The sequence below is a fragment of the Myxine glutinosa genome, chromosome 3 (assembly GCF_964187855.1).
Source record: "Myxine glutinosa chromosome 3, kmMyxGlut1.1, whole genome shotgun sequence".
Lineage (NCBI taxonomy): Eukaryota > Metazoa > Chordata > Myxini > Myxiniformes > Myxinidae > Myxine > Myxine glutinosa.
This window is the reverse complement of record NC_136263.1, coordinates 33040097-33067232: the sequence shown is the minus strand read 5'-3', so window position 1 is coordinate 33067232 and position 27136 is coordinate 33040097. Positions and strand designations below refer to the sequence as shown.

The 27136-nt window shown below is 46.6% G+C and overlaps 1 protein-coding gene and 1 long non-coding RNA gene across 2 annotated transcripts in view; one reads left to right on the top strand and one right to left on the bottom strand.

Moving 5' to 3' along the window:
* Window positions 1-1521: 1521 nt before the first annotated feature.
* Window positions 1522-27136, bottom strand: part of KCTD9 (potassium channel tetramerization domain containing 9) — a 78228-nt gene continuing 52613 nt past the window's right edge. The window contains exons 9-12 of the mRNA XM_078773840.1: window positions 13544-13693; window positions 13322-13427; window positions 4562-4695; window positions 1522-4235 (exon numbers count right to left, since the gene is read on the bottom strand). Of these exons, the coding sequence (XP_078629966.1) occupies window positions 4119-4235; window positions 4562-4695; window positions 13322-13427; window positions 13544-13693 (507 nt within the window). The 3' untranslated portion in view covers window positions 1522-4118. The remainder of the gene's footprint in view (window positions 4236-4561; window positions 4696-13321; window positions 13428-13543; window positions 13694-27136) is intronic.
* On the top strand, window positions 15370-22937 carry LOC144891282 (uncharacterized). The gene is made up of 2 exons (XR_013622795.1): window positions 15370-16013; window positions 22366-22937. It is a non-coding gene; the product is annotated as an uncharacterized LOC144891282 (long non-coding RNA).

Here is a 27136-nt window from a genome sequence, read left to right as displayed (position 1 = left end):
GTTCGGCCTGAAAAAAATTGGAATCAAAATGGCGGTGTGTGGAGAGTCAGCCATTGTACGCCGTAATGACATCAGACATAATCACATCACACATAATCACATCACCCTGTCATGTGACCAGATTCTCATCTCTGATTGGTATACGTTTGAGGGTCATATATACATACACACGGACGGACAAACACTGTTCTAGACGGCTCTGCCAGATGGGCTACTCCGTAAAAAATGGCTCTCGATTACTACCTATCATGCCAAATTCCATTTTGGAGAGATATTGATGCCATATAGCTGGATCAGGTTGGAATGTACGGACAGAGCCAGAGGAACTGGGAATATACTGTAGAATTGGATTTTTGACACGGTAAGAGTGAGAGGATGAATACAGAAGGTGGCTATGGTAAATCTGGAGGTTTGTAATGGGCAGTGGGGTCCGTTCTCTTCACCTGAAATATTAAAGTCAAGAAAGGTCATGGAAGTAGTTGAAGTCCCCATACCTGTTCGTCCACCTCCATTGTTGCTGGTGCACTGGTACACACCCGCAACACCAACAGACAAATGGCGTTACAACCTTTAGAAAGAAAAAGTAAATATGAAGATTCTTGTTCACATTGATGCACCCTCCCATCAACACGTGAACCTGCACTTTCATCAAAATGACCACTTCACTCTCAGGACCCAAGGGCAGCATTAAAGTCATGGGCCATTTAGACTGCACTTCCATGAATGTGATCTACGAAATCTGTGAGGCAATGTTTTTATAGCCGGATGCCCTTCCTGACACCAACCCGAAGTCGCCTCTTACGATGCGCAGGGATATGGTGTAGCTATTCTAAATTGGGGTTACACACCAGGATCATTCATCCCAGCAAGCTGGTACTCAATGTACCGACCTCGGAAGGATGACAGGCTGAGTCAACCCCCCTGGCGTTAATTCAGCGATCAACCGGGATTCAAACCTAGGATCCCAAACCTGCACCCTAACCGCTAAGCCAACACCAGGCTCTGGGAGGCAATCTCCTGTATTATCATCAATTTCAACACCATGGACAGTCGCACGTAACAAAGAGCAAAGCGCTATCTACAGGATGGGAACGTTAGCTCCCCACAAGATCAATGAGTGGTTTTCATTCATCTAAACCTCCCATCTCTTAAAATACGAAAATCAAAATAAATCTTTGTTTCCATGAACAGTCATCAAATCGAACACGAAACAACCAGTCACTACTTCCTGATGAAACTTCCAAATTCCAGGATCCCCACTCAGTTATTCCTCTTTTCTCTAAACCTGTGGAACAAATTTCCTCAGGTTGTCCAATCTCATTATTCCCTCCAGGGCTTCAATACACTTGTTCATCACCATCTCAGGTCATCCCCCATCCCTACTTATGATCTTTACTCCACTCCTTAACCCCCAACTTTTATTCCAGATCAATGCGTTTTCTTCACTCTTCCTCCATCCATGTTTCCAGTTTTTTTTTTTTGGCCCATTGCTGTTAATCCCCAAAGCAAAGCAAACCAAAGTCATTGACAGAAACTTTATTTGCCTGACAGTCAGTATAGGCAAATAAGAAAACATTATTCTTACGCAGCCATACTGCAATATAGAACCACCTTTAGAGGCCATTTTCCCCTGCAGAGCAGGGGTTGGCCTTTTTGTGCACCATGGTCCCCTTTTTGAAGCAATGTTTTACGGCCGGATGCCCTTCCTGCCACCAACCCTGTTAGTCGCTTCTTGCGACACACAGGAAATTACCAGTGAGCTGGTACTCAATTTGCCAATCTCAGAAGGATGACAGGCTGAGTCAACCCCCCTGGCGTTAATTCAGCGATTGCCTGGGATTCAAACCCAGGATCCTAGGATCCAAAGCCGGCACCCTAACCACTAAGCCAACACCAGGCTCAACTAATCCAACAACTGCTATATAAAGCATATAAATAAACGCTATGATAGTGTGGGGGGGGGGGGGGGGGGGGGGGAGGGAAGGTAAATGGTGTAAAGGCCTAAAACAGAGAAGATGCAGGTACACTACCGGTCAAAAGTTTTAGAACACCTCAATTTTTCCAGTTTTTATTGAAATTTACGCAGTTTAATGTCTCAATAAAAAACAAACAAAAAAAAAAACACCTTTGGAGGCCATTTTTCCCCGCAAGCGGGGGTTGGCCTTTTTCGGGCACCGTGGTTGTTGTTGTTTTTCGGTCCCCTTTTTGAAGCAATGTTTTACGGCCGGATGCCCTTCCTGCCGCCAACCCTGTTTGTCGCCTTTTACGACAAACAGGGAATTACCAGTGAACTGGTACTCAATTAGCCGACCTCGGAAGGATGACAGGCTGAGTCAACCTCCCTGGCGTTAATTCAGTGATCGACCGGGATTCGAACCCAAGATCCTAGGATCCTAAGCACCCTAGCCGCTAAGCCAACGCCAGGCTTTTGTCTCAATGTCTCAATGTACTCTGAAATTAAACATACAACAAATAAACAATTGGAGATAAAAAGAAATCATAGAATCATTTTGTTCAACAAAATTTAATTTAAATTTTTGACTCAGCAAAGTAGCCACCTATTGCAGATATAACCGCCGAACACACTCGTGGCATTCTTTCTACAATGTAAATCAAATAATGTTCGGGAAGTTCTTCCCAACACTGTTGCACAGGTTCCCACAAATGTGTTGCACTTGTAGGTTGCTTTGCTTTCACCCTTCTGTCCAGTTCATCCCAAACCAGCACGATGGGGTTTAAGTCTGGAGACTGTGCTGGCCATTCCATGATTTGAATCCTACCGTCTTGTTCTTTTCCTCAAAGGTAGTTTTGACATAGCCTGGAGGTGTGTTTAGGGTCATTACCTTGCTGGAGGATGAACCCCTGACCAACTAGGCGTATACCAGAGGGTATTGCATGGCGCTGCAAAATGCTGTGGTAGCCCTTTTGGTTCAGGGTGCCAGTCACTCTGTGGAAGTTGCCAACTCTGGATCCAGCAAAAGAGCCCCAGAACATCACGCTTCCTCCTCCATGTTTGACAGTTGGTGTCACACACTGAGGAACCATCCTTTCGCCTACTTGACGGCGTACAAAAAACCTGCGTGATGAACCAAACCTTTCAAATTTTGATTCATCGGTCCATAAGACCTTCCAGTCTTCATTAGTCCACTGGCGGTGCTTCATGGCCCAGGCAAGCCTCTTTTACTTATTTTGCCATCTTAGCAATGGCGTTCTTACTGCCACTCGACCTGTCAAACCTGCAGCTCGAAGTCTTCTCTTCACAGTTTAAACTGAGACTTGCTTACTTCGACCTGTTAAGCCGTGCTTGAAGCTGTTGTCCTGTGAGCCGCCTATCACGCAAGCTGTTGACTCTCAGAAACTTGTCTTCTGATTCTGTTGTTTTGGGTCTGCCAGACCTCTTCCTGTCAGAGTTTCCTCCAGTTTCCAATATACTACTTCCTGCAGTGCAATATTGTCCAAATAATGCTTCAGAGGGTGTAATAACATTCTGTTCCAGTACTGCTTTTATACAGACAGGGGGTTTGTAATCAAGTAATCAGCAGAGGTTGGGACACATGACAGAATTGTTTGCATCAATTTTCAAGGCTTAATTTACTTACATTGCTGCAGAACAGCTGTAAGTTGTTAACCCACTACTTGTTCCCTGAAGGCCTTTTTTTTTTTTACAATATAACTGTGCAATTTACATTATTTTCCCGTTTTTGCTAACCTAAACTTCTTTTTTTTTAACATCGAGCAGTTTACTGCTTACCTTTGTACCATTTCAGTTTATTCACTGGACTTGAATTGCTTAAATTTCAATAAAAACTGGAAAAATTGAGTTGTTCTAAAACTTTTGACCGGTAGTGTACATTGAATATGGATGTAAAGCTGTGCTTGGGACTGGAAATTGAATAGTTTAAAAGAAGAAGAAGAAGAAACAAAGAATATTGATCCCATAATAAAGAGGAAAGTTGGAGCACATACAAGAAAAATTGATAATGTTTGGAAAAGCAGGAAAATGAACTAAAAGGAGGAAGTGAAATGGACTTGACAAAGATGAGTTAAGGGGAAAGTAACGAGACAAAATAAATTTCTGCGTGGTGAGGGAATATGACCAATTAAGATGGTTGAGCTCGTCACCGAACGCTTTGGGACATGTGCAGTGGAGTCAGCATTTCTTCAAAGATGGCGCCCTTGACATTCGAACCCCGCAAATTTGCTTCTTGGAGGTCACAACCAGAGAGATCACAATTCTGAAAAAGGAAAAAAAAAAAAAGACTTATCGAGAGCAAGGAAAATATTTTTCAAACGAGCCTTAAGAGAGCAAAATGAGACCTTCAGCAAAGGGTCCTCAGCCAACGATAACCACCAGAAAATATATCGGGATTTTTGCTTTGCATGGATGGGTAAGAGGAGATCATGACGATTTGAAGGCGAGTGTTTGTGCCATTTTTCCATATATTGTTGAACAAATTAGATTTGGATGTGCACTGCAGAAGGAAGAACACAAACATTTAAACAATCAACTTAATTGCAGTTGAAGAATCGTAAAAAAATAAATGAGCAAGTTGTCAAATACCTCCAAGTCAGCTCCAGCCAGTGTAGCACCACGTAGGACACAGCGCTTCAGATTTGCATTCTTCAGTGTAGCCACCCTCAGATTCACTCCTGCCATGAGACTACCCTCTAAGTCCACTCCTTTCAGGTTTGCTCCTATTAAAATGGTATATAAAGCAAATACACAAACAAACAAAGGAAAAAAAAACCATCAGCATGTACAAACTCAATAGGAATGTAAAGAAAATCACAGGGAAATACTGCAATGAAAACAAAACACAAATTACACCTACATTACAAAATAAAAAGAGCAATCAGAGATTGCAAACCCTCGCCAGGGTGTATTTTCAGCGGTTTTTAAGGCTGTGTCCCAAAAAATATGGCGGCCGAACCACGTGACCAATGACGTCATCATTTTTTTTTTTTCTCCACTAATTTATTCTTAGATTATGCTCAAGAAATTTCATCGAATCAGAATTAAGTTTCCTACTTGTCAAATTATGACGTCATAATGGAGGCACATATAATAATAATAATAATAACAAAGGAGTCTTATATAGCCCCATCAAGCAGAGTTAACGACCCTCGTGGCGCTTTAGGACATCATCAACATATTTTATTCCCCATGGAGAGTTCTTTACTTCCGCTTCCGGTCCCTCGAGCGACGGGGCTTGCTTCGATCTCTCCACGGCATCAAAGTTTGAGTGTTTTCCCGTTCGTTTCTTTGTCAAATTTCCGCTGCGTATTTTGTTGTGTATGTGTTATTGTGTGTTTCTATTTGGTTTTGGTTTTGTAGTTGTTGCAAATTTGTGTGTAATTAGTCGTTTCTTTGTTCGCGCCTCGTGCGGCCTGGTGTCTCGTGCGGCGTCCTCGTCTCGACTTGTGCCCCGCCCCCTATATCTCGTTTGTTCTTTCACCTCTGCTCCTGCTTTCTCAAATCCACGTTCTCACTTAGAGACTTTTCCCAGATTGTTTTCATGGTTTTGTTTAAATATCTATTTAAATATGTTTAAACCGCAGCCGTGATCCCCCTCCCCCCCCCCCCCCCCCCCCAGGATTTCCATGTTTTAAACGTTTCCCAGTGTGTACCCTGGATAAGAATAGGTACGCCGTATGCCAGCGTGTCGTAAGAGGCGACTAAGAGGGTTGGCGTCAGGAAGGGCATCCGGCCATAAAAAAACAAAACAAAACATTGCCTCAAAAAGAGAACCATGACAATTACAACTACATATGGGCAGGGTACAGCCCGAAGTGGAGATCGGTTTCTGAGGTTTGGGACATGGAATGTAGGGACAATGACAGGGAGATCAGGAGAAGTGGTGGAAGTATTGGTCAGAAGAAGAGTGGACATATGTTGTGTGCAAGAGACGAGATGGAAGGGAAGTGGTGTGAGAATGGTGAAGGGTAGGCAGGGACAGAAATACAAGTTTGTGTGGCAAGGGTGCCCGGAGGGCGTGAATGGTGTTGGTGTCCTGTTTTCTGAGGAGTTTGTAGACAGTGTGGTGAGTGTGACTAGAGTGAGTGATAGGTTGATGATGGTGAAAATGATGATTGGAAAGCTCTTGGTGAACGTCATCTCGGGATATGCTCCGCAGGTTGGTCGAAGCGATGAAGAGAAGGACAAGTTCTGGTGTGCGATAGAGAAGCTGATGGAAAACGTGAAAGATGAGGAAGTTGTTGTGGTAGGAGGAGACCTAAATGGACATGTGGGAAGGAGTATGGATGGTTTTGACGGAGTTCATGGGGGTTATGGATATGGTGTGAGAAATGGAGAAGGTGAAAGGATTTTGGAGTTTGCTGATGGAGCTGATTTGTTGATTTGTAATACTCAGTTCCAGAAAGAGGATAATAAGCTTGTTACATACACGTCAGGTGGGTCGACGACAACCGTTGACTACCTGATGGTGCGTAGGCGAGATAGGGGGCACCTCCGAGACACAAAGGTGATCCCGGGGGAGGAGGCTGTTTCACAGCACCACTTAGTTGTCTGCGACGTAAGGGTGAAAGGTGCGAGGAGAGCTCGGCGGGTGAAGTACCAACCGAGAATGAAGGTGTGGAGGTTGAAAGAGGTGACAGTAAGGGAGGCATTAAAAGAGAGGCTGAGTAGGGTCGAGGATGATGTGGTTGAGCTTGAAAGTGGTTGGATGTCAATGAAAGCTAGTCTGTTGGGAGCCGTTGGTGAGGTATGTGGATGGACAAAAGGACCACCGAGGCACTCGGAAACATGGTGGTGGGATGATGAAGTTGGAAAGAGGATTGACGAGAAGAGGAAGAAGTTCAAGGAGTGGCAGAAGGCGAAGGGTACGGGAGCAGAAACAGCAGAGCATGAAAGTTATAAGGCAGCCAGGAAGGCTGCAAAGAAAGAGGTAGCAAAGGCGCAGGAGGCATGGAGGAAAATGTTCGGAGAACGCTTGGATTCAGAAGAGGGTCAGACAGCAGTATTCAGGATTGCAAAGCAGATAGCGAAAGAGAGGTGTGATGTGATGGGGGTGAGCTGCTTGAAGGATGAAGTGGGACAAATCGTTGTCGACCCAGATGGAATTAAAGGAAGATGGAAAAGATATATGGAAATGCTGTTGAATACAGAGAATGAATGGGATGGCAACATAGAGAGTAACCCAGTTTTAGGACCGGCAGAGAAGATAACTGAGAAAGAAGTTGAGGAAGCGATAAAAGCAATGAAGGGTAGAAAAGCGGGAGGGCCGACGGGAGTTGTGGGAGATATGTTGAAGGCAGCAGGAAGTTGGGGTGTGAAGAGAATGACAGAGATCTGTAATCTGGTGGTGAAAGAAGGCCGCATTCCAGTGGCTTGGGAACTGAGTACCCTCGTCCCTCTATACAAGGGGAAAGGTGACCCTCTGGAGTGTGGCTCGTACCGAGCGATAAAGTTATTGGAGCATGGAATGAAGGTATTGGAAAGGGTGTTGGAGAGGAGGATAAACAAGAAAGTGAAGATCGACGAAATGCAGTTTGGATTTATGCCAGGAAGAGGAACGACAGACACGCTTTTCATTGTGAGGCAGTTGCAGGAGAAGTACATGGAGAAGAGGAAGAAGTTGTTTCTTGGGTTTGTTGATCTGGAGAAAGCATTTGATCGGGTTCCACGCAAAGTATTGACATGGGCATTGAGGAAGTTAGGAGTGGAGGAACGGTTGATCAGAGTAGTGAATGCAATGTACAAAAGAGCACGCACAGCTGTAAGGACGAAGGACGGGAACAGTGGTGAGTTTGAGGTGAAGGTGGGAGTGCATCAGGGGTCGGTACTAAGTCCACTACTATTTGTAGCTGTGATGGAGGTGCTGGCTCAGGACGTAAAGGAGGGTTTACCGTGGGAGTTGTTGTATGCAGATGATCTGGTGTTGATTGCGGAAAGTATGGATGGACTGAAGGAAAATATGAACACGTGGAAGGAATGTATGGAGACAAAAGGTCTGAAGGTGAATATCAGAAAGACGAAGGTGATGGCAAGTGGTAAAGCATGTGGTGAGGTGGAAAGAACTGGGAAGTGGCCCTGTGCTGTGTGCAGGAAGGGTGTCGGAGTGAACTCCATTCAATGTACAATGTGCGCTGAGTGGGTTCATCAAAAATGTAGTGGTCTGAGAGGGTCATTAACCAGTGTGGCAGCTACATTCAAATGTAAGGTGTGCACAGAGGGAGCTGCAGATGGAGGAAATGTTGAGTTGGATCTTGGAGACGGCATGAAGCTGGAAGGTGTGAAAACATTTTGCTACCTCGGAGACATGCTGAATGGAGAAGGTGGATCAGACTCGGCAACGGTTGCTCGAGTGAGATGTGCATGGAAGAAGTTTCGGGAATTGAGTGGCGTGCTGATGATGAGGGGAGTGTCGTTGAAGCTGAAGGGAAAGGTGTATGCTGCATGTGTGAGAAGTGTTATGATTTATGGGAGCGAGACATGGGTAATGAACGTAGAGCAGCAACGAAGGTTGGAAAGGGTGGAAATGCGAATGGTTCGACGGATGTGCGGAGTATCGTTGAGAGAGAGGAAGACAAATGATGAATTGCGAAAGATGATGGGAATAGAGCCTGTGATTGATGCTGTGAAGAGGAACAGGTTGAGATGGTTTGGTCATGTGTTGAGGAAGGATGAAAGTGACTGATGAAAGTGGTTGAGAAGAGTGATGGAAATGAATGTGGAAGGAAGAAGACGGGGAAGACCGAGAAAGACTTGGCTGAAGATGGTGGAAGAAGAAATGCGGGCAAGGGGGTTAACAAGGAGAGATGCAGAAAATAGGGCAAAATGGAGAAGATTGTCATGGGGACCGCAAGGCTAACCCCCGCTCTAGCAGGGAAAATGGCCTTTAAAATGCATGTTGTGTGTTGTTGTTGTATGGAGAGTTCTTTACAATGAGCCATGTCTCAATTTTTTCTATTCAGCGCTTTCCGAGATATAGAGGTGCAAAGTTTTTCGGTTTTTCCAAGATTCCGGCCGAACCACGTGACATTTGACGTCATAATTATCATTAAAAAATTTATACAGGCGGAGTTGCACCTATGGTGAAAATCCCTGTCAATCAGACCAACGGTTGCAGAGAAAATCATATTTATTCTGTGTGGAAAAACAGACAAACGGACTCAAATGCAACACCCTCTCGTCAGGCGAGGGTCGACCTGGGTAATGCCAAAGACCTGGTTTACGCCAAAATCGCTGGGTAATGACACCTCAATTAGCAATGCCTTCTTTTCGTTTTTGTACCTAAGTACTATATCCAGTCACAATGCTTCGTTTTCCATGCTCACGCTCGATGGGATATTGAGACTTTTGCATATTTGTATATGTGTGTGTGTGTGTGTTTACCCTGATCGTCAGAAACAAAGACAGCTTCTGCTGTCTTAACAATGGATGGAGGTCCTCAATGCCAAACAGGAAATTAGAGCTGTCTCCCTCGATATATCACGTGCCTTCGATACGGTCTGGCACCCCGCTCTGCTCACCAAACTCTCCTCCTTTGGTATCCATGGAAATCTCCACGCATGGCTGGCGGACTTCCTCTCTAGTCGTAGTCAACGTGTGGCCCTGAATGGGTTTCTCTCATCTCCTCTTCCTGTTCAGGCTGGAGTTCCCCAAGGCAGTGTTCTGGGCCCTGTGCTTTTGCTGGTCTTCATCAATGATCTCTCCGACTCTCTTGAAAATCCTCTCTATCTCTTTGCTGATGACTCCACTCTCTGCCGTTCCATTCCTCATCCCTCAGATCGGCAGTCTGCAGCCTCCTCACTCTCTGCAGATCTGGACAAAATCACTGACTGGGCCAACAAGTGGAACATGTCTTTCAATCCTGACAAATCTCACTCTCTTACGATGTCTCTCCGAAAAGACCGACTGGACAACCCTCCCATCCACTTTCTGAATAATCCTCTCCAAGAAGTTCTGTCACTCAAGCTTTTGGGTCTCACTATCTGCCATGATCTTTCCTGGGAAAACCACATTTCAAATCTGGCCTCCAAAGCCAGTCGCCGACTGGGCATCCTCCGTCGTGCGAAGTCCTTCCTTGGCACACCTGAGCTCCTCACCACATACAAGGCTTTCATCCACAGCTCAATGGAATACTGCTCTCCCCTCTGGGCTGGTGCTCCTGCCTCACACCTAGCTCGTCTTCAGGCTGTTGAAACCAAAGCGTTCAGAATCATTGGAATCTCCCGTGATGAAGCTACCTCCGAGGGCCTTTCACTTACTCACCGCAGGCAGGTTGGTGGTCTTTCTGTCTTCTACCGACTCCTCTCCGGCCTTTCTCTTCCAGCTCTCTCTGGGCTCTGTCCCCCAAATATTCCTAAAGGTCGCACAAGATCTGCCTGCAACCCTCTTATGGTTAAACTCCCCAAATCAAGACTCTCTGCTCACCTTCACTGTTTCATTCCTCTTTTCTCCCACCTTTGGAACAAACTCCTCCACTCCCTTCAATCCCACTCCTCCCTCCAGGTCTTTAAAACAGCTGTTCACCACCATCTCTTATCTTCCCCCATCCAAAACCTTGATCTGTTCTACCCCTGCTAATTTCACCCCAAATCCTCTTTTTTGAAATACCAACTTCTTTCCTGGAAGTCCTTGGTGCCCTTGTGTTTATACTTCTCCCACCCCCCCCCCCTTCCCACGCCGCCTCCCCCCAAGCCCTCTCCCTCCCACACATTCCGGATATCCCTCACAAATGTTGTGTTTATGTGCTTCCCCTTCTCTCCCCATCTTGTCTACCACTCCCCTTTTTATACACTTTGTTTGTTTGTCTGTTTGATTTGATTGTGTGATAGATGTTAGCTCTTTCACGAGCCTCGATTATGTATACAAAACAAACAAAAAAAAAACAAAAAAAAAACGGCATCTCGTGTGTTCTTGGAAGTTTCTGCAGTTCCTTGTGTTCTTCCCTGGTCGAACAGTTCAGCAGATTCGCGATGACTCATGGCCAGGTCAACGAACTGGTGAAACGACTTGCCCAGCTGTTGCTTCTGCTATAAATTGATGAATTTTGTATGTATGTGTGTGTGTGTATGTGTGGCATGTTTTTGTGTAGTTCCACTGGAGCTTTCTGATTCTGGACTGGAAAAGTGATTTAAAACCTCTGAGCGTTGGTAAGCTGCCTGGACCGTTCCTTATTCAAAATAATCTGGACACGAGGGCCATTCCAGGATATGCATAGCTTATAATTTAGCATTGAAAATCCGAAGGGGGGGGAGGAGGGCACCCCTGCACACCCCCTCAACCCCCCGCCCCCTCCCCTCAGCCCCCTCACAACATCGTCACAATGAGAACAATGAACGTTATGCAAACGCGAATGTTATGCGGGAGTCCAAACCTGAGAATACTAGAGACTAAAGCTGAAATTGGGAAAACTAAATAGCCTATTTTACTCCTGGAGATCCCAGGATTATCCACCCAAAATATCGTTGAGATCGGTTCAGCAGTTTTTACGGTACTTTCTAACGGACAGACAGGCGGACGGACATTTGGTGAATTATAGTAAGATGACCAATCGGCTCTCACCTGATCAATCATCATAACTATGTCAAGGAATTAACATAATTAAATCACCACTTGGCCCTTGCAGTCAGAGAAGGCTGCTTAAAACAAGACTCCATAAGGTAAGGCCTTTACTGTGTCAAACTCCACTCAGGTTCCTCCAGAACTGCAGGCATTCACATGCAGTATATTGTTATGTTTATAGGGGGTAGGCAATGGATTACCTTAGGGCCAGGTAGGATAGTATAGGATAGTGTGCTCCGAATGTCGCGATGAAGTAGAAGAACCCCTTGTACCTAAGTAGGGACCCGTTAGACCGGATATCGTGTAAGAGTGTATCTTTGTCCCCATGACAAGGGGTGGGGTATGTTAATTAGTTAGAGATGAATGGTAAATTCCCTTTACGTAAATGGCCTCTGATTTCTCCTTTGTTCGTTATAACACACACCACACCCACCATGCACTCCACACCTAAAATTAACACGAAATAAAAGTAGCAGGAAACAGGACATTCAGCTACCGCTGATACTACCGACCAGGTGATCACAAAGGCCGGCAAGTGGTGGTGAGGCCACGCCCCGAAGACCCATTGGTCAGGACGGCCATAGAGCGATGAGATGGGACTCGCTGATAGGAGCGTGCGTGGACGTCATCGGATGACGTAAGAGCCCTGGGAACAAAAGACTTGGGTCCCAACATTTTGAGTCTTCTTGGTTTGGATTTCATTGCAAACAGTCATATTTTCCGTCCTCTTGCGCCAGGGACATTGAAAACAAATGGTCGCATATATTCTCTTCTTGCACTGGGTTCCTAATGAAGGCACAGTTGCATTTTCCTACTCTTGTGTTGGGACAGGGACATTGGTGTCGTGCGGCCGGACATTTGTCTTTTTGTCTGGGCGATCCGTTCGAGCGGCCGCATTTTCCTTTCTCTGGCTCGTTGGTGCTGACGGTGCGGTGGCTGTCCGCGCTGAGAGACCGCGGTGCTGTGTGGAGCAGACGGCGAGTGGATGGGCGTGGCCTGCTTCCCACTCGGTGGCTGGAGGAACGAACTGCGCACCAAGGCCTGTTTTCCTGTGCACGGACTCAGGGACCCGTGCTGCGGCTGGTGGGTGAACAAACTGCGCGCCAAGGCATGTTTTCCCCGTGCAGGGACATGGGGCCTGTGACGATCTCCGACGGGGTTCAAGAGCCACTCAAAGCTGAGTACGCTACATTTTATTTTCACATTTATTTTATCATCCCCTTGTGTGTATACGAGTCTGTGTGGAGGTACTCCATTTATGATTTTAGTTACTGTGCATTCTTTGTTCCCTGGCATTATTTTATTAAACACTTTTATTGTTGAACTTTAATTCCGTGTCGGTTGAGTTGATTAGCAGGGTCGAATATGTCCAGTGGGGTCCGTGCAGGTAAGAGCCTCCCTGCCCTCCCTCCCCCCCCCCCCACCCCCCCCCACTCCCCCCACTCCTCACGCGTATATAGAAGGTCCGCCATTGTTGACAACAACTCGGAGTTTAAGCTCGACTGGCTACCCGTTACCTTGGAGGATCTTGATCCCCGGGAACATCACAATATGGAGGATCTTGATCCCCGGGAACATGACAATATGGAGGATCTTGATTATATGTGTGTGTGTGTGTGTGTGTGTGTGTGTGTGTGTGAGATCCATAGCTCGATTGTGGTAACAATAGGATGGTTTGTGTGGCCGCGCAGCTGGGAGGACTGAAATAGGGTGGTTTACCGATTAAGGTTCCATAGGCCCTAGGAGGCTTACACCAACATCAGCACACAGCCCATCACAATGCAGTCCTACCTTCTAAATTTGCCTTCAAGCCAGATGGTTCTTCAAAGTTACAGCCTTTGAGAGATGCTCCTTCCAGATTGGCACAAAGCATCTTCACACCTTGAAGGTTTGCACCCTGTTAAGGGGATAATAAAACAGCACTTTCTTGTGATGAGAGATATATGGTGCTTTACCACAATGGCGTAAAACTTACTTTCTACAAAAACTCAGAAATACAATGGGAAACCATACATCCAAAATGGCACAAGTAAGGTCTGCTCTCTCCAGAGAGGCAGAAGCGAGATTGCACTGGCTGAGGTTGGCTCCATGCAGTGTGGCCATCTTGAAGTTTATGTAGCGAAGATCAAGGCGAGAAAGATCGGCATCTGCAAAGTTAAGTCCCTGAGAGGACAAAAATGGGGAGTGCAATGATTAGCAGGGTGATAGGAAGGTGTGGAAAAGAGGAGAAAAACCGATTTGAAGAAAGACAGGATAAAAATGAGGGGGATAAAAATATCAAAACAACCAAATTATGTTGGTTCAGTCGTGTAGCGCATAATAAAGATACTATCCATTAAAGGTAGGTAGTGTGTATATAATTTATTTTTTTTAAATCAACCGATTAACCCTTTGAGTACGGGATTATTTTTTGGATAAAAATACCCCCGGTACGGGATTAATTTGGCATTACGGGAATGCAACCACGTACTGACGATCTATTTATAGGTACAGTCGATGACGTGTAGTAACGTCATCCGTACACAAAACTTTTTCGCGGGTTGCGACACTGGACGTCATCCATACTCAAAGGGTTAAGATATGAATCAGGGTTCTGCCATGCACACAGTCTGTCATAAATGTATCCACTTCAAAATGGAGGGAAGTATAAAAATACGTTTGACAGACCATGTTTAGCCAGACTTTTGCTTCAATGACGTCAAAACAAAAAGCGATATAGTGTTCATCAGCTCTTCGAGCAATTTAACAATAGTGAACAGTTCATTTGATAAATGATCACATTAACAACTAAATGGTGTTCATATAGAATACTTACCCTGCACAGTCAACTCTTCTGTTTTTGAAGGCTGTTTTTTTTTCTTTAATCAAATATGGCTGCCAGACCACGTGAGCGATGACATCATAAATTTATACTCTCCAATATAATTGTTGTGTAGATGACGCTCAAGAAATTTCAAATTGATCAAACTAAGCGTTGTCCCTGTCAAATTATAACGTCATCATTTCGGCACCAATGACGTCATCGTTAACAACACATATTCCCCATATGGAGTTCTTTACAATGAGCCTCGTTTCAATTTTTTCCATGGAACGGTTTTGGAGATATAGAGGTGCAACGTTTTTCGGTTTTTAGCTCACCTGGAACGAAGGCCAGGGGAGCTTATGGGATGGCGCGTCTTCTGTCCACCAGTCTGTCCGTCTGTAAGTCAGTCCGTAAACACTTGCAACTTCTTCTCCAAAACTTCTGAGGGGATTGTGACCAATCTTGGCAAAAATTATACTTTTTGTGTTGTGACTAGAGTTTGTTCATGGCATCAAAAAAAAAATTCGGGATTTAAGGGGGTTTAAACAGGCGTCAAAGTGGGTCCAGGTTTGACCCCCAAAAATAGATATTTGCTTTCTTCTCTGAAACTACACACTATTTTGATGAAACTTCACCACAACCTTCACCACCCGTGATGTAGCAAAGTTTGTTCAAGGCATAACAAAAAAAAAAAATCAAAAAAAAAATCAGGGTCTAAGGTGGTTTATGGGGGGGCTTGCCCCCCAAAATAGGTATTTGCTTTTTTTCTCAGAACCTACACACACACTTTTGATGAAATGTCACCACAACCTTCATCATCCGTGATGTACCAATGTTTGTTCAAGGCATTGGAAACATTGGGGTCGATGACGTGCAGTAAGGAGGTACACTATATATATATATATTGTTGCGAATATGGAATTTGGCCTCCATATCCGCTTGTAAATATTCCCCTATTTCCCCAATACTCCCCAACTATCCCCAATCCCCCATTCCCTAGTCCCATTGTCTGTAAACAACAATCAGTAGAGCCGACCTTCCCCTTATTCCCCCATTAAATGTCGTGCCCAGGTCCACCGCACCACACGTAGACAACTTTCGGACATCTTGCTAGTTATTCTTAGTCTATGTCAGTTAAGGCCTCGTTTCCATTAATTATGACTCTTCGTTGCACCAGAATGTGATTATATGGCACCAGTAGTGAGTTTAGGACCTTTCCCATACCTCCTCCCATCTTCTTCCCCGTCTACAACAACAGAGGGGCACGGCGCTGCGCGGGGGGGAGTGTGCGTCCTCCCACCGGCTCGGTTAGCCGCCATCGACAATGCGCTCCAGACAACGCGCTCCAGACCATGCGCTCCACGGGGTTACCACAAAGGGGCTCCTTGTCAGCTCCTCGTCAAGGGCGGAGCCGGTAACCCCCCCGCACGCACCCAATGAGAAGCAACGTGCCGATTCCACGAGGCGGAGCTAACGAGCCGAGGGCGTGTCACTCCCCGCCGGATATACGCGGCCCCGCGCCGGATGTGACGTGAGATGCGCCCCCAGCTTGAGACGAAAAGACGCCACCTCGAGCGCTGTGCAACCTTCCGCATCTCTGGACCGGACCGGGTCGATCCTGCCCTGAGCCCAGGTGCACCTGGAGCCATCGACAACCGCTTTCCTGCCATCAACCCCCGTGTGAGTCAGCCTTGTCCCGTTTACCTGTCGTCTGTTGGGGTTAATATAAGGTTGTGTCTAAGTGCCTATCTTCCTTTGCTGTCCCTCTCGTCCCTGTAATCTGACCTTCCGTAACGAATATAATCTCCTCCGGAGGTCTTGAGAACTGAACCCTGGGAGTCGTGTCATTTGAAACCCAGCCGTGTGTCTGTTCTTTCATTGACCTAGCATAGCGCGACTAGTCAACTTCGAGTATAATCGGTAACTTGTGCAGACGTGGTCATCCCAAAACCGCTCGGTAAAATAACATCTAAGCCACGTCTGTAACAATTGGTGTCGAGGAGTGGAATTCGAACCCGGGACTAAATTTATTAGGCCCAAATTTGTAACAAGTAGAATCGATTCGGAGCGCGTTTCCCGCGCGTTATTAGGCCCAAATTTGTAACAAGTAGAATCGATTCGGAGCGCGTTTCCCGCGCGAAATTATAACGGCGAAATTTGAATTTGTTTTACGAAAATAAAAATAAAAAAAAAACCGAATTTTGAAAGTCGCACTATGGCGGATCAAGACAGCTGGGGTCCGGTAAAGGAGAGTGAGGTAGGGTCGATCCAGGACCAAATTGAGGGACAAGAGGAGAGCGAAGCAGTGAGGGCGGCAGGTTCGCAAAATAGCGCCGTCACGCACGAAGTAGCGGGCGCGCAAAATGGCGCCTCGCAAGAGCGCGTGGTAGCCGAGGCCGCTGTATCAACGGGCTTTAACATGCAGCCGATTGACATGCAGGCCCTCATTGCGCAGTTACAGGCAGCTGTACAGATGAGTATGGAGAGCCAAATTGAGCGATTGGGTGAGCGGTTGGGGAACCGGATGGATGCTCAGGGTGAGCGATTGGAGGACCAAATGGGGGTAATGGGGAACCGGATGGATGCTCAGGGTGAGCGATTGGAGGGCAAAATAGGGGTAATGAGGGATGAAGCGAGGGGTACCAGTGAGGGATTAGACAATAATTTTAAGGGATTAGACAATAATTTTAAGGGATTAGACAATAATTTTAAGGGATTAGACATGAAATTTGGGAAATTAGACGATAGATTAGGGGAAATACAGGAGGGGTTAACGGGGGTAGAAAACAGAATGGCCGCTCAAGAGAATCAAATGGAAGGGATGCAAAAAGGGTTAGAGGGGTTAGAAAACACCATGGAAGGCAAATTGAGGGACATGAGGGACCAAGCGGAAAGGGAAGTTAACCAAATGGGGCAGCAGATAGAGGGGGTCAGAATGGGGGTAGAAACCAAACTGGATGCTCACAGGGAGGAAATGGAGCAGATGAGGGTGGCATCTGGGCAGGAGATGCAAGTGATGGGAGAGGAGATCAGGAGAGGAGTGAGTGAGGAGGTCGGAGGAGTGCGCGAGGAGGTGAGGCACTGTAAGGAGCACATGGAGAAGGAGGTGAGAAAGGGGACTGTAAAGTTACAGGGGGGCATAGAGGTCCTGACGCAGGAGGTGGAACAGCTGACGGAGGGACAAAAAGAACTAACGGAGCAGGTTCAAAGGAACACTGCGGTATTAGGAGGTTTAAAAGCGACACAAAACGACATAAAAAACGACTTAATAGCGACAAAGAGGGAATGTCAGATGGTACGTGAGGGACTGACAACAAGGCTGGACGAGGTGATAGAGGTAATGGAGACGAAGGACCGACAGGTAAGGACGCACATGGAAACGGTCAAGGTAGCCTTGGAGGACGAGCTTGAGGAGACGTACCGGGGAATAAAAGAGGTGAAGCACAAATTAGAAGAAGTGGAAGAAGGGATGAGCGAAATTAAGAAGCGACGGAGAGGGGATAAGAAAGAGATAAAAGAGGAGATAAAAGAATTGGTCCAAAGTCTGTGTTTGGATCGTGATGATGTGCTCATTAACCGGATGAGGGATTCGCAGGTGATGGAGGAGAAGCGAAGAGGAAGAGGACCCGGTGTAAGTGGTGACCAATATGGTCGTGCGTATGATGCGCCAGGTGATTTAAGAAGCTTGGGGGTCGAGATGGACCCGGGTGTTCGTGAGAGGCCGTTGGTGAAGTGTGCGACAGGTCTGGTGTGCGAAAAAGGAGGTGTGCGAGAAAGTCCGACTCTGGGGTGTGTGAGGAAAAAGTGCGTGCCAAGGAGTGAGGGTGCTGGCGAGAGTGAGTCGGTCGTAGCGCGTGTGCGAGGGGGCACATGGAAGCGCGGTGTGGTAAGTGTTACAGAGGGTGTGACGGGAGAGTGTGCGCGAGAAAGGTGTGCGCGAGAAAGGTGTGTGACGGACAGGTGCATGAGGAAAGAGTGCGCTGTCAGAAGTAAGGAAGAGTGTCCACCTGTGGTGAGTGTTACAGAGGGTGTAACGGGGGAGTGTGCGAGAGAAAGGTGTGTGACGGACAGGTGCATGAGGAAAGAGTGCGCTGTCAGAAGTAAGGAAGAGTGTCCACCTGTGGTGAGTGTTACAGAGGGTGTAACGGGGGAGTGTGCGAGAGAAAGGTGTGTGACGGACAGGTGCATGAGGAAAGAGTGCGCTGTCAAGGGTAAGGGTGAGTGCGCTGTCAAGAATGGAGGTGAGAGTATTGAGAGTGACAAGGAGAGTGAGTTGGTTGTGACAGGTGAGCGAGGATGTACACCTGGGATGGAAGGATGCACACCTAGAATGGTAGAGCGTGAGTGGGAATGCACGCTGGAGTTGGTAGTGAGGCACGTGGTTGGGTGTGCGAATGAGAGCACACCTGTGATTGTCACAGAGGAGGTGACAGAGGAGGGGGTGCGAAGAGGTGTATTGGTGAGGTGTGCGACCAACGAATGTGTGCCAAAATGTTCGGTGGTCAGGTGTGTGACCAAGGCTGTGAGTGGAATGAGAGTACCGAGGTGTGTAAGGAAAGGTACGAGGAGCATGGAGACGGCTGGATGTGTGAGCAAGGAACGGGCTGCGGGGTGTAAGAATCCAGGTGAAGCATCGACGGTAACCAGGTTAGAGGTTAGGTCGACTTTTAGCTGAAGCGGGCCCTCGGTGCGTGCCGGGCCTCGCTTTGAACGGCCGCGTCCGTGCTCCACTAGGTGGAGCGGGCAGCTGGATAGGAAGGGTCGTCATGGCGACCACGTTTTGTTGAGACGCGCCGGCAGGTCGAGATCGGGACATTGGATGGCTCCACGCCGAGGTGGTGCGTGGGATCTCGGCCCGGGTAAGCCCCCGTCCCTGCCCCGAATGCCGGACGCATCCAGCCGCCGGCACAAAACAACCAGCATCCATGGCTTGGCTTTACGAAGCCGGGCTTTGGACAGGAATTGGCGCACCGAGAGGCATTAGTGAGTAGACGGGTGATGAGGTTAGTGTTTTGGCCCCAAAATTAGAGAAAAATAAAATTTGATGATTGGCAAAGGATTGGCAGTAGTGATTGGCAGATGATGGGTAGTGATTGGCAAATTTTTGATTTGTTGAAATTTGATGTGCAAAATTGGTAGTGAGAGACCCCCGATGTGGTGGGATGGCATCCCTGCCACCCTTCCCATGGGGGGGCAAAGGAGCAATAGATTATGGGGTGTATGGCAGTGAAAACTAGCCCGGGTGGGTTAGGTTATATTGATAGGGCCCTAGAAGATGACAGTAGGTAACGTTAAGGTTAGTTAGTGACTGATACCTGTAGTGGGGACGCAGGTAGATTAGTGTGGATGATAATGACGAGGGAGCGCAATAGTTTAAAAGGGACGACTGGGAAGCGCAAGTTTCAGAAGGGAGTAGTTAGCTGAGATGATGCCGTGTGGTTGAGAGTTGAACAGGTGTGATTGCACAGGTGTGCAACTGGACAGGTGTGTGGAACCGTGTATGAGTAGTGAGTGTGTGGATCAGCGCGAATGCGCTTGGGGAGAGAAGGGTGCAGGTGGCACCAGGTGTGAGAGCACAGGTGTGCAGGTACAGGTGTGTGGAGAGAGTTGGAGTGAGTGGTACGGAGTGGTGTGCATGGTGCGAAGGTGTGGATGGGGGAAGAGTGGACCCCTTTCACGAGTACCCGGGGCGGGTAGTGTAAGTGTTAGGTAGAGGGTGCAGGTAAATTGTGGTTGGATATTGGCATTTGTGGTGCGGTTGCAGAATGGTATTGTGGATGGGTGCATTAGTGTTGTGGAAATGGCTGGGCATGTAGCCTGTTAGTGTGTGTAGTTGGTTGGGCACTCCACCACTGTGAGGATGTCGGCCAGGTGAGGCCGCAGGTGGGCTCTGGGAGCCGGTAGTTGTGAGTGGGTGCCTGAGGATCCCGGGTGTGGATCGGGCAGCCCAGTGCCAGAGAGGGCACGGAGTGGGGAGAGCGCCAGAGGGCCTTCCCCAGGTAGATAGGTTAGGGTAAGGAACAGGTAAGCTCGGAGGCAACTACAGTGGTGGAGGTGTGCAGGTGGGTAGACCCGCTGGGAGAGGTACACGCCACAGCCCAGAAATTGTGCGAGGGCACCGGGAGATGAATCGGGGGAGTGAGACCCCAACTTGAAGAGCACCACAGTTTGGCCAATGGGAATTGGTTTTTAGAACCCATAGTGTAAGAGGGCCAATGGTTTGGCCGGAGAAAGACCCCGGGTAGTGTAAAGTTGTTAAAGTCATTTAGGAGATAGTTAGGATTGATGAACCTGTCGCACCATACGCAGCCACTTACCTGAGGTGATGATGATGACTCCACACCTGTGTTTTCTTTGTTTTGTTGCAGGAAATGAGAATTGCTGTGTGGATTGGTGAGACGCATCACGACGTGGATGAGACATTGGGGTGATTCCATCTCTCCCTCCCTAGGAGGGACTGATGATGAATTGGTAATGGCAAATTTTGATGTTGAATTGGTAATGGCAAATTTTGATGTTGAGTTGAAAATGGCAAATTTTGATGAGAGTTGAAAATGGCAAATTTGATTGGTTAGGAGGGAGAGAAGATGAATTTGGTTTATGGGAGGAACGGGGAAGACAGTAGGGATGTTTGTTGATTTGTAAAATAGATGTTTATGGGTAGTGTTGAGTTTTGTGGATACAGTAAGGGGTAAGGGAGGGGCCATGTAGGTTACCTGGTGGGGGGGGGGGGCGTACGATAGGAACGTACCTGTCTCACCTGGTTCCCATGTGCCCCCAGTGTGCATCATCTTATATTGCGTGCACTTTTGCGCCCTTACCACCTTACTCACTTGTCTGCTTCTTTTGTCTCCCACCTCCGAGGATCTGGCTTTGGGGTAGAGAGAGAGGAGAGAGAGGTGCTGGCTACGCAGTTGTGGGCCTGCACTTTCGCTGCTTGCTGCTTGGATCGATACACCATACGGACCGCAATGTTTGTGGCCACCCACAATGGACCGCAGTGCTTTTGCGGCCAAGCACCACCCGTGGAAGGACCTATGGGTCAACGTGGCACCTATGCCAAACAGGTGAACCACTAACAGTTGGCCCCCTGACGGCCGCAATATACAAATGGACGCGGTTGGCGCCTTTCTTTATTTTTGAAAAGAAGTAAGAAGGCCAAGTGCACCACACGAAGGCAAGACCAGCAGCAGCCACACAATGATTCATAGACACTTTATTGGTGCACCGGATGGTGCTCACTGTGTGATGGGGTGGTGCTTGATGCTTGGAAGGGGTGCTCTGCACATTATTAAAGGCCGTAGGCCACAGAGCACTCGTGGGTTGGTGTATCGATGCTAGCATGCGTGCTCTCTCTATGCATAACATCTGCATGTGTTCCTCCAAAAACAGGTCCTGGATCGTAGTGTAAATATCAGCGTAGTCTTGTGTAAATAATGCTCCCTACCGGCTGTATGTTTAGTTTGAGGATTCTTTCCGGATTCGGTTATCCTGTGGGTGTGTTTCTGTGAGGAGAAGGGTGCAACGTCGCAGGGGGACATATTTACTCATTTGTGAATATCTGTAAAACTGTCGCACTCAGGGTAGAGTTAATAGTAGAGGGAACTACATTGCGTGCCACACGAAAGTAGGTAAAAATTTATCGGGTCGGGACGCCCCGAGGGTAGAGAAGGGTGCAATGTTGCGAATATGGAATTTGGCCTCCATATCCGCTTGTAAATATTCCCCTATTTCCCCAATACTCCCCAACTATCCCCAATCCCCCATTCCCTAGTCCCATTGTCTGTAAACAACAATCAGTAGAGCCGACCTTCCCCTTATTCCCCCATTAAATGTCGTGCCCAGGTCCACCGCACCACACGTAGACAACTTTCGGACATCTTGCTAGTTATTCTTAGTCTATGTCAGTTAAGGCCTCGTTTCCATTAATTATGACTCTTCGTTGCACCAGAATGTGATTATATGGCACCAGTAGTGAGTTTAGGACCTTTCCCATACCTCCTCCCATCTTCTTCCCCGTCTACAACAACAGAGGGGCACGGCGCTGCGCGGGGGGGAGTGTGCGTCCTCCCACCGGCTCGGTTAGCCGCCATCGACAATGCGCTCCAGACAACGCGCTCCAGACCATGCGCTCCACGGGGTTACCACAAAGGGGCTCCTTGTCAGCTCCTCGTCAAGGGCGGAGCCGGTAACCCCCCCGCACGCACCCAATGAGAAGCAACGTGCCGATTCCACGAGGCGGAGCTAACGAGCCGAGGGCGTGTCACTCCCCGCCGGATATACGCGGCCCCGCGCCGGATGTGACGTGAGATGCGCCCCCAGCTTGAGACGAAAAGACGCCACCTCGAGCGCTGTGCAACCTTCCGCATCTCTGGACCGGACCGGGTCGATCCTGCCCTGAGCCCAGGTGCACCTGGAGCCATCGACAACCGCTTTCCTGCCATCAACCCCCGTGTGAGTCAGCCTTGTCCCGTTTACCTGTCGTCTGTTGGGGTTAATATAAGGTTGTGTCTAAGTGCCTATCTTCCTTTGCTGTCCCTCTCGTCCCTGTAATCTGACCTTCCGTAACGAATATAATCTCCTCCGGAGGTCTTGAGAACTGAACCCTGGGAGTCGTGTCATTTGAAACCCAGCCGTGTGTCTGTTCTTTCATTGACCTAGCATAGCGCGACTAGTCAACTTCGAGTATAATCGGTAACTTGTGCAGACGTGGTCATCCCAAAACCGCTCGGTAAAATAACATCTAAGCCACGTCTGTAACAATATATATATATATATATATATATATATATATATATATATATATATATATATATATATATATATATATATATATATCTATAATTCCAGTAATCTCTGTGTGTATGTTTGTATGTTTGTATGTTTGTATGTATGTCTGTGACCGCTGTTTCTCGACAACCACGGGTCCGATATACTTTAAACTTGCCAGGTATATTGCTGGGGACCCGAGGATGTGCCTTTTCAAGGTTTCATATTAATCGGAGAAGTAGTTACCGAGCTATGTCCAAAAAACGATTCAACCAATCAGAGAGCAGCGAGCTATCACGTGTGCCGAACGTGGCGAACAGACTCTGCCTCGGACGGCACATTTGAGAGCGTATTCATTTATTTCACGTTGGCAAACTATGTTGCCGCTATGTTGGCGTTAAACGATGTTTTAAAACTAATTAAAACTAATTTGCGATTCTTTCGCTTTCCTGCGCGTTTGTGCATGCTATGGCGATTTCTTTACCAAACTCCGCAAGCCGTTCGCTTTGGACCAAACCATTTCATGTAAATAGAGGGGGGGGATATAATTTTAGATATAGATATAGTACGGGCATGCCCTAGTATATATAATGGTATCTGTAATCTGGTTCTCCAACCTAATGAGCGGACAACATGACGTCATCGCCATGCACGTCCGCCTTGCCTGCAAAGTTCCAGAGGAACCATCTAGCAGTGCGTCATTACGGATTATAAATACAGATACTGTCACAAGTGCATGCAAAACTCACAGTTACCGACCTGGTTTCGCCCTTGTTGGGGCTTCATCAGGGCAACGCAGTGAGGCTTTCCATACACTTGTAACTCTGTGACCCTTTCGGTTTTTTATATCAGTCACTATGCGACCTTCATATCATCAGTGGAGAACCGCCAGCAAGGTGTCCAGAGATAACGTCACCGCGTGGCAGGCGGTGCGTATCGCTCCCAGCAAGGTGCAGCAGCAGCTGTATGGGACACCTTGCTGGCGGTTCTCCACTGATGATATGAAGGTCGCATAGTGACTGATATAAAAAACCGATACAGTCACGTGAAAAAGTAAGTACACCCCATGTAAAGTTTTGACTTTTTCAACATATTTCAACATACGGTTATTTGATCTTCATTTAAACAATATTGATAGATAAAGGTGATATAATATAACAAATATCATGAAACATTTACATTTTGTCGTCCATTGTATAATTTAAATAAACATAAATGCAAATTTCGCATGTGGAAAAAGTAAGTACACCCCTACCTTTATCACTACTTCAAATACCTAAAATTAGAATCAGGTGCACCAGCTCAGGTGCAAATGATTAATAATAATAATAATAATAATAATAATAATAATAAAGGAGTCTTATATAGCCCCATCAAGCAGAGTTAACGACCCTCGTGGCGCTTTACATTATCATGCGAACGCACACACACCGCACACACATATACAAACATACACACACACAGACACACCTTCACTCTTGCCCTATTCCTCTACCTCCCCATTCAAAACCCACAGATAGTCAGGTTCACCATGTTTTTTCGTTCAAAATTTTGGTAGATTAGCAAAACTATACATTTTTGGAATATTCAGAGCATGAGGAATCCAAAAATTAATGTTTACATTTGCGTAGACACCTTTGCGAAAATGACACTCAGGACGGTGATGAAGATCTGTAAAAGCATATACCTGAACGGTATAGACCTCATAGATCCTGTGTATAGGACTTATAGTTCAATCTGATACTACCTATAACTTCCTATAACAACGTATAACTTCAAAGGACTTGCAATATCATGTATTATGTAATGCAGTTAAATCACAAATATAAAGACAATGGTTTTCAATTACCTTTGTTTGTTGCTTTTCTATAATCCTGAGCACTATTTTGAGGCCTTTATTGGATTCCTTGACCCAGAAAACATAGGATTAGCATATTTAATTAAGTCTCTAGGTTGACTAGAAGCCGAGATCGCGCAAAATATGTATTTTATGGCGGCCATTTTCAAAATCCAAAATGGCGGCCATGCAGGTGTCTGTGCAAATGCCAACATTGATTTTCAGATTCTCCATGCTCTGAAGATTCCAAAAATGTACAGGTTTGCTAATCCCAAAATTTTGAAAGAAATTATATTTGTTAACATAGTGAACCTGACTATCTTCATCACTGTCCTGAGTGTCATTTTCGCAAAGGTGTCTACGCAAATGTAAACATTAATTTTTGGATTCCTCATGCTCTGAATATTCCAAAAATGTATAGTTTTGCTAATCTACCAAAATTTTGAACGAAATTATATTTGTTAACATAGTGAACCTGACTAAGATGTGTACTCTCCCCTCCTCCTCCTCCTCCCCCTCCCTCCCCCGCACATGTACACAGACATACTCTCGATCTCTCTCCCACCTCAAACCAAAGGGAAAACAGGACTTAGACTTTGAAAGACTTGTGAAACAGATAGGTTTTGAGGGAGGTTTTAAAGGCAGGAAGAGAGTCAACATGTCGAACAGAGGAAGGCAAGTCATTCCAGAGCAGAGGTGCAGCAAAGGAAAAGGATTTCTCGCCAAATGACTTGGTGCGGGTGCGCGGCGGCTCTAAGGTCATAGGGTTGTTGCTTGAACGAAGCCGTCGCCAAGGTACATAGAGAGTGAGCAAATCGGAGAGATAGTGAGGTCCCGCTCCACACAATGATTTATAACAACTCTCTGGATGATTAGAACATCATTAGAGAGGATCATGGAGGAACCTGTCTTATTTAAACCTCAGACATTTAGTTTGGTTTGCTCTTTGTTGTTGAAGTGTGCGGCATCACCATGCCTAGATCAAAAGAGGTCTCTGAGGCCTTCAGAAAGAAGATTATAGATGCCTACGAGTCTGGGAAGGGATTTAAAAAGATCTCCAAACAATTTGAAATCAATCATTCGACTGTCCGGAAGATCATCTACAAGTGGAGAAGATTCCAAACAACTGCCAACTTGTTCAGGCCAGGCCGCCCCAGCAAGTTCAGCCCGAGAGCAGACCGCAAGATGCTGAAAGAAGTCTCCAAGAACCCCAGAATGTCATCACGGGACCTACAGGTAAGCTCTTGCCACTGTTGATGTCAAAGTGCACGAGTCTACCATTAGAAAGAGGCTGCACAAATTTGATCTACATGGGAGGTGTGCCCCATGTAGATCCTTGCTGTCCAGAAAGAACATCAGGGCAAAAGTAAAGTTTGCCATTGAACACCTAGGCAAAGACCAGCACTTCTGGAACAATGTGCTCTGGACAGATGAGTCAAAGGTACAGCTATTTGGCCACAGTACCAGAAGACATGTTTGGCAAAAACCAAAGACAGCATTTGACCACAAGAACCTGATACCAACTGTAAAGCATGGTGGTAGAAATATTATGGTTTGGGGCAGCTTTGCTGCGTCAGGGCCGGGGCAGCTTTGCTGCATCAGGGCCTGGGCAGCTCACCATCATATAATCCACTATGAATTCTTCATTGTACCAGAGGGTGCTTGAGGATAATGTGAGGCCATCTGTCGGAAAGTTGAAGCTCAACCGAAGGTGGACCTTGCAACATGACAATGACCCTAAACATACCAGTAAATCCACCAAGGAATGGCTGAAAAGAAAGAAATGGAGGGTTCTGGAATGGCCAAGTCAAAGCCCGGATCTAAATACCATCGAGATGTTGTGGGGGTATTTGACACGAGCTGTGCATGCAAGAGACCCCTCAAACATCGCACAGCTGAAAGAATTCTGCATGGAGGAGTGGGCAAAAATTTCTCCCAGTTGATGTCAGAGACTGGTAGACAGTTATAAGAAACGCTTACTTGAGGTTGTTTCTGCCAAAGGGGGCAATACCACCTATTAGAGCCAAGGGTGTACTTACTTTTTCCACATGCGAAATTTGCATTTATGTTTATTTAAATTATACAATGGACTACAAAATGTAAATGTTTCATGATATTTGTTATATTATATCACCTTTATGTATCAATATTGTTGAAATGAAGATCAAATAGCTGTATGTTGATATATGTTGAAAAA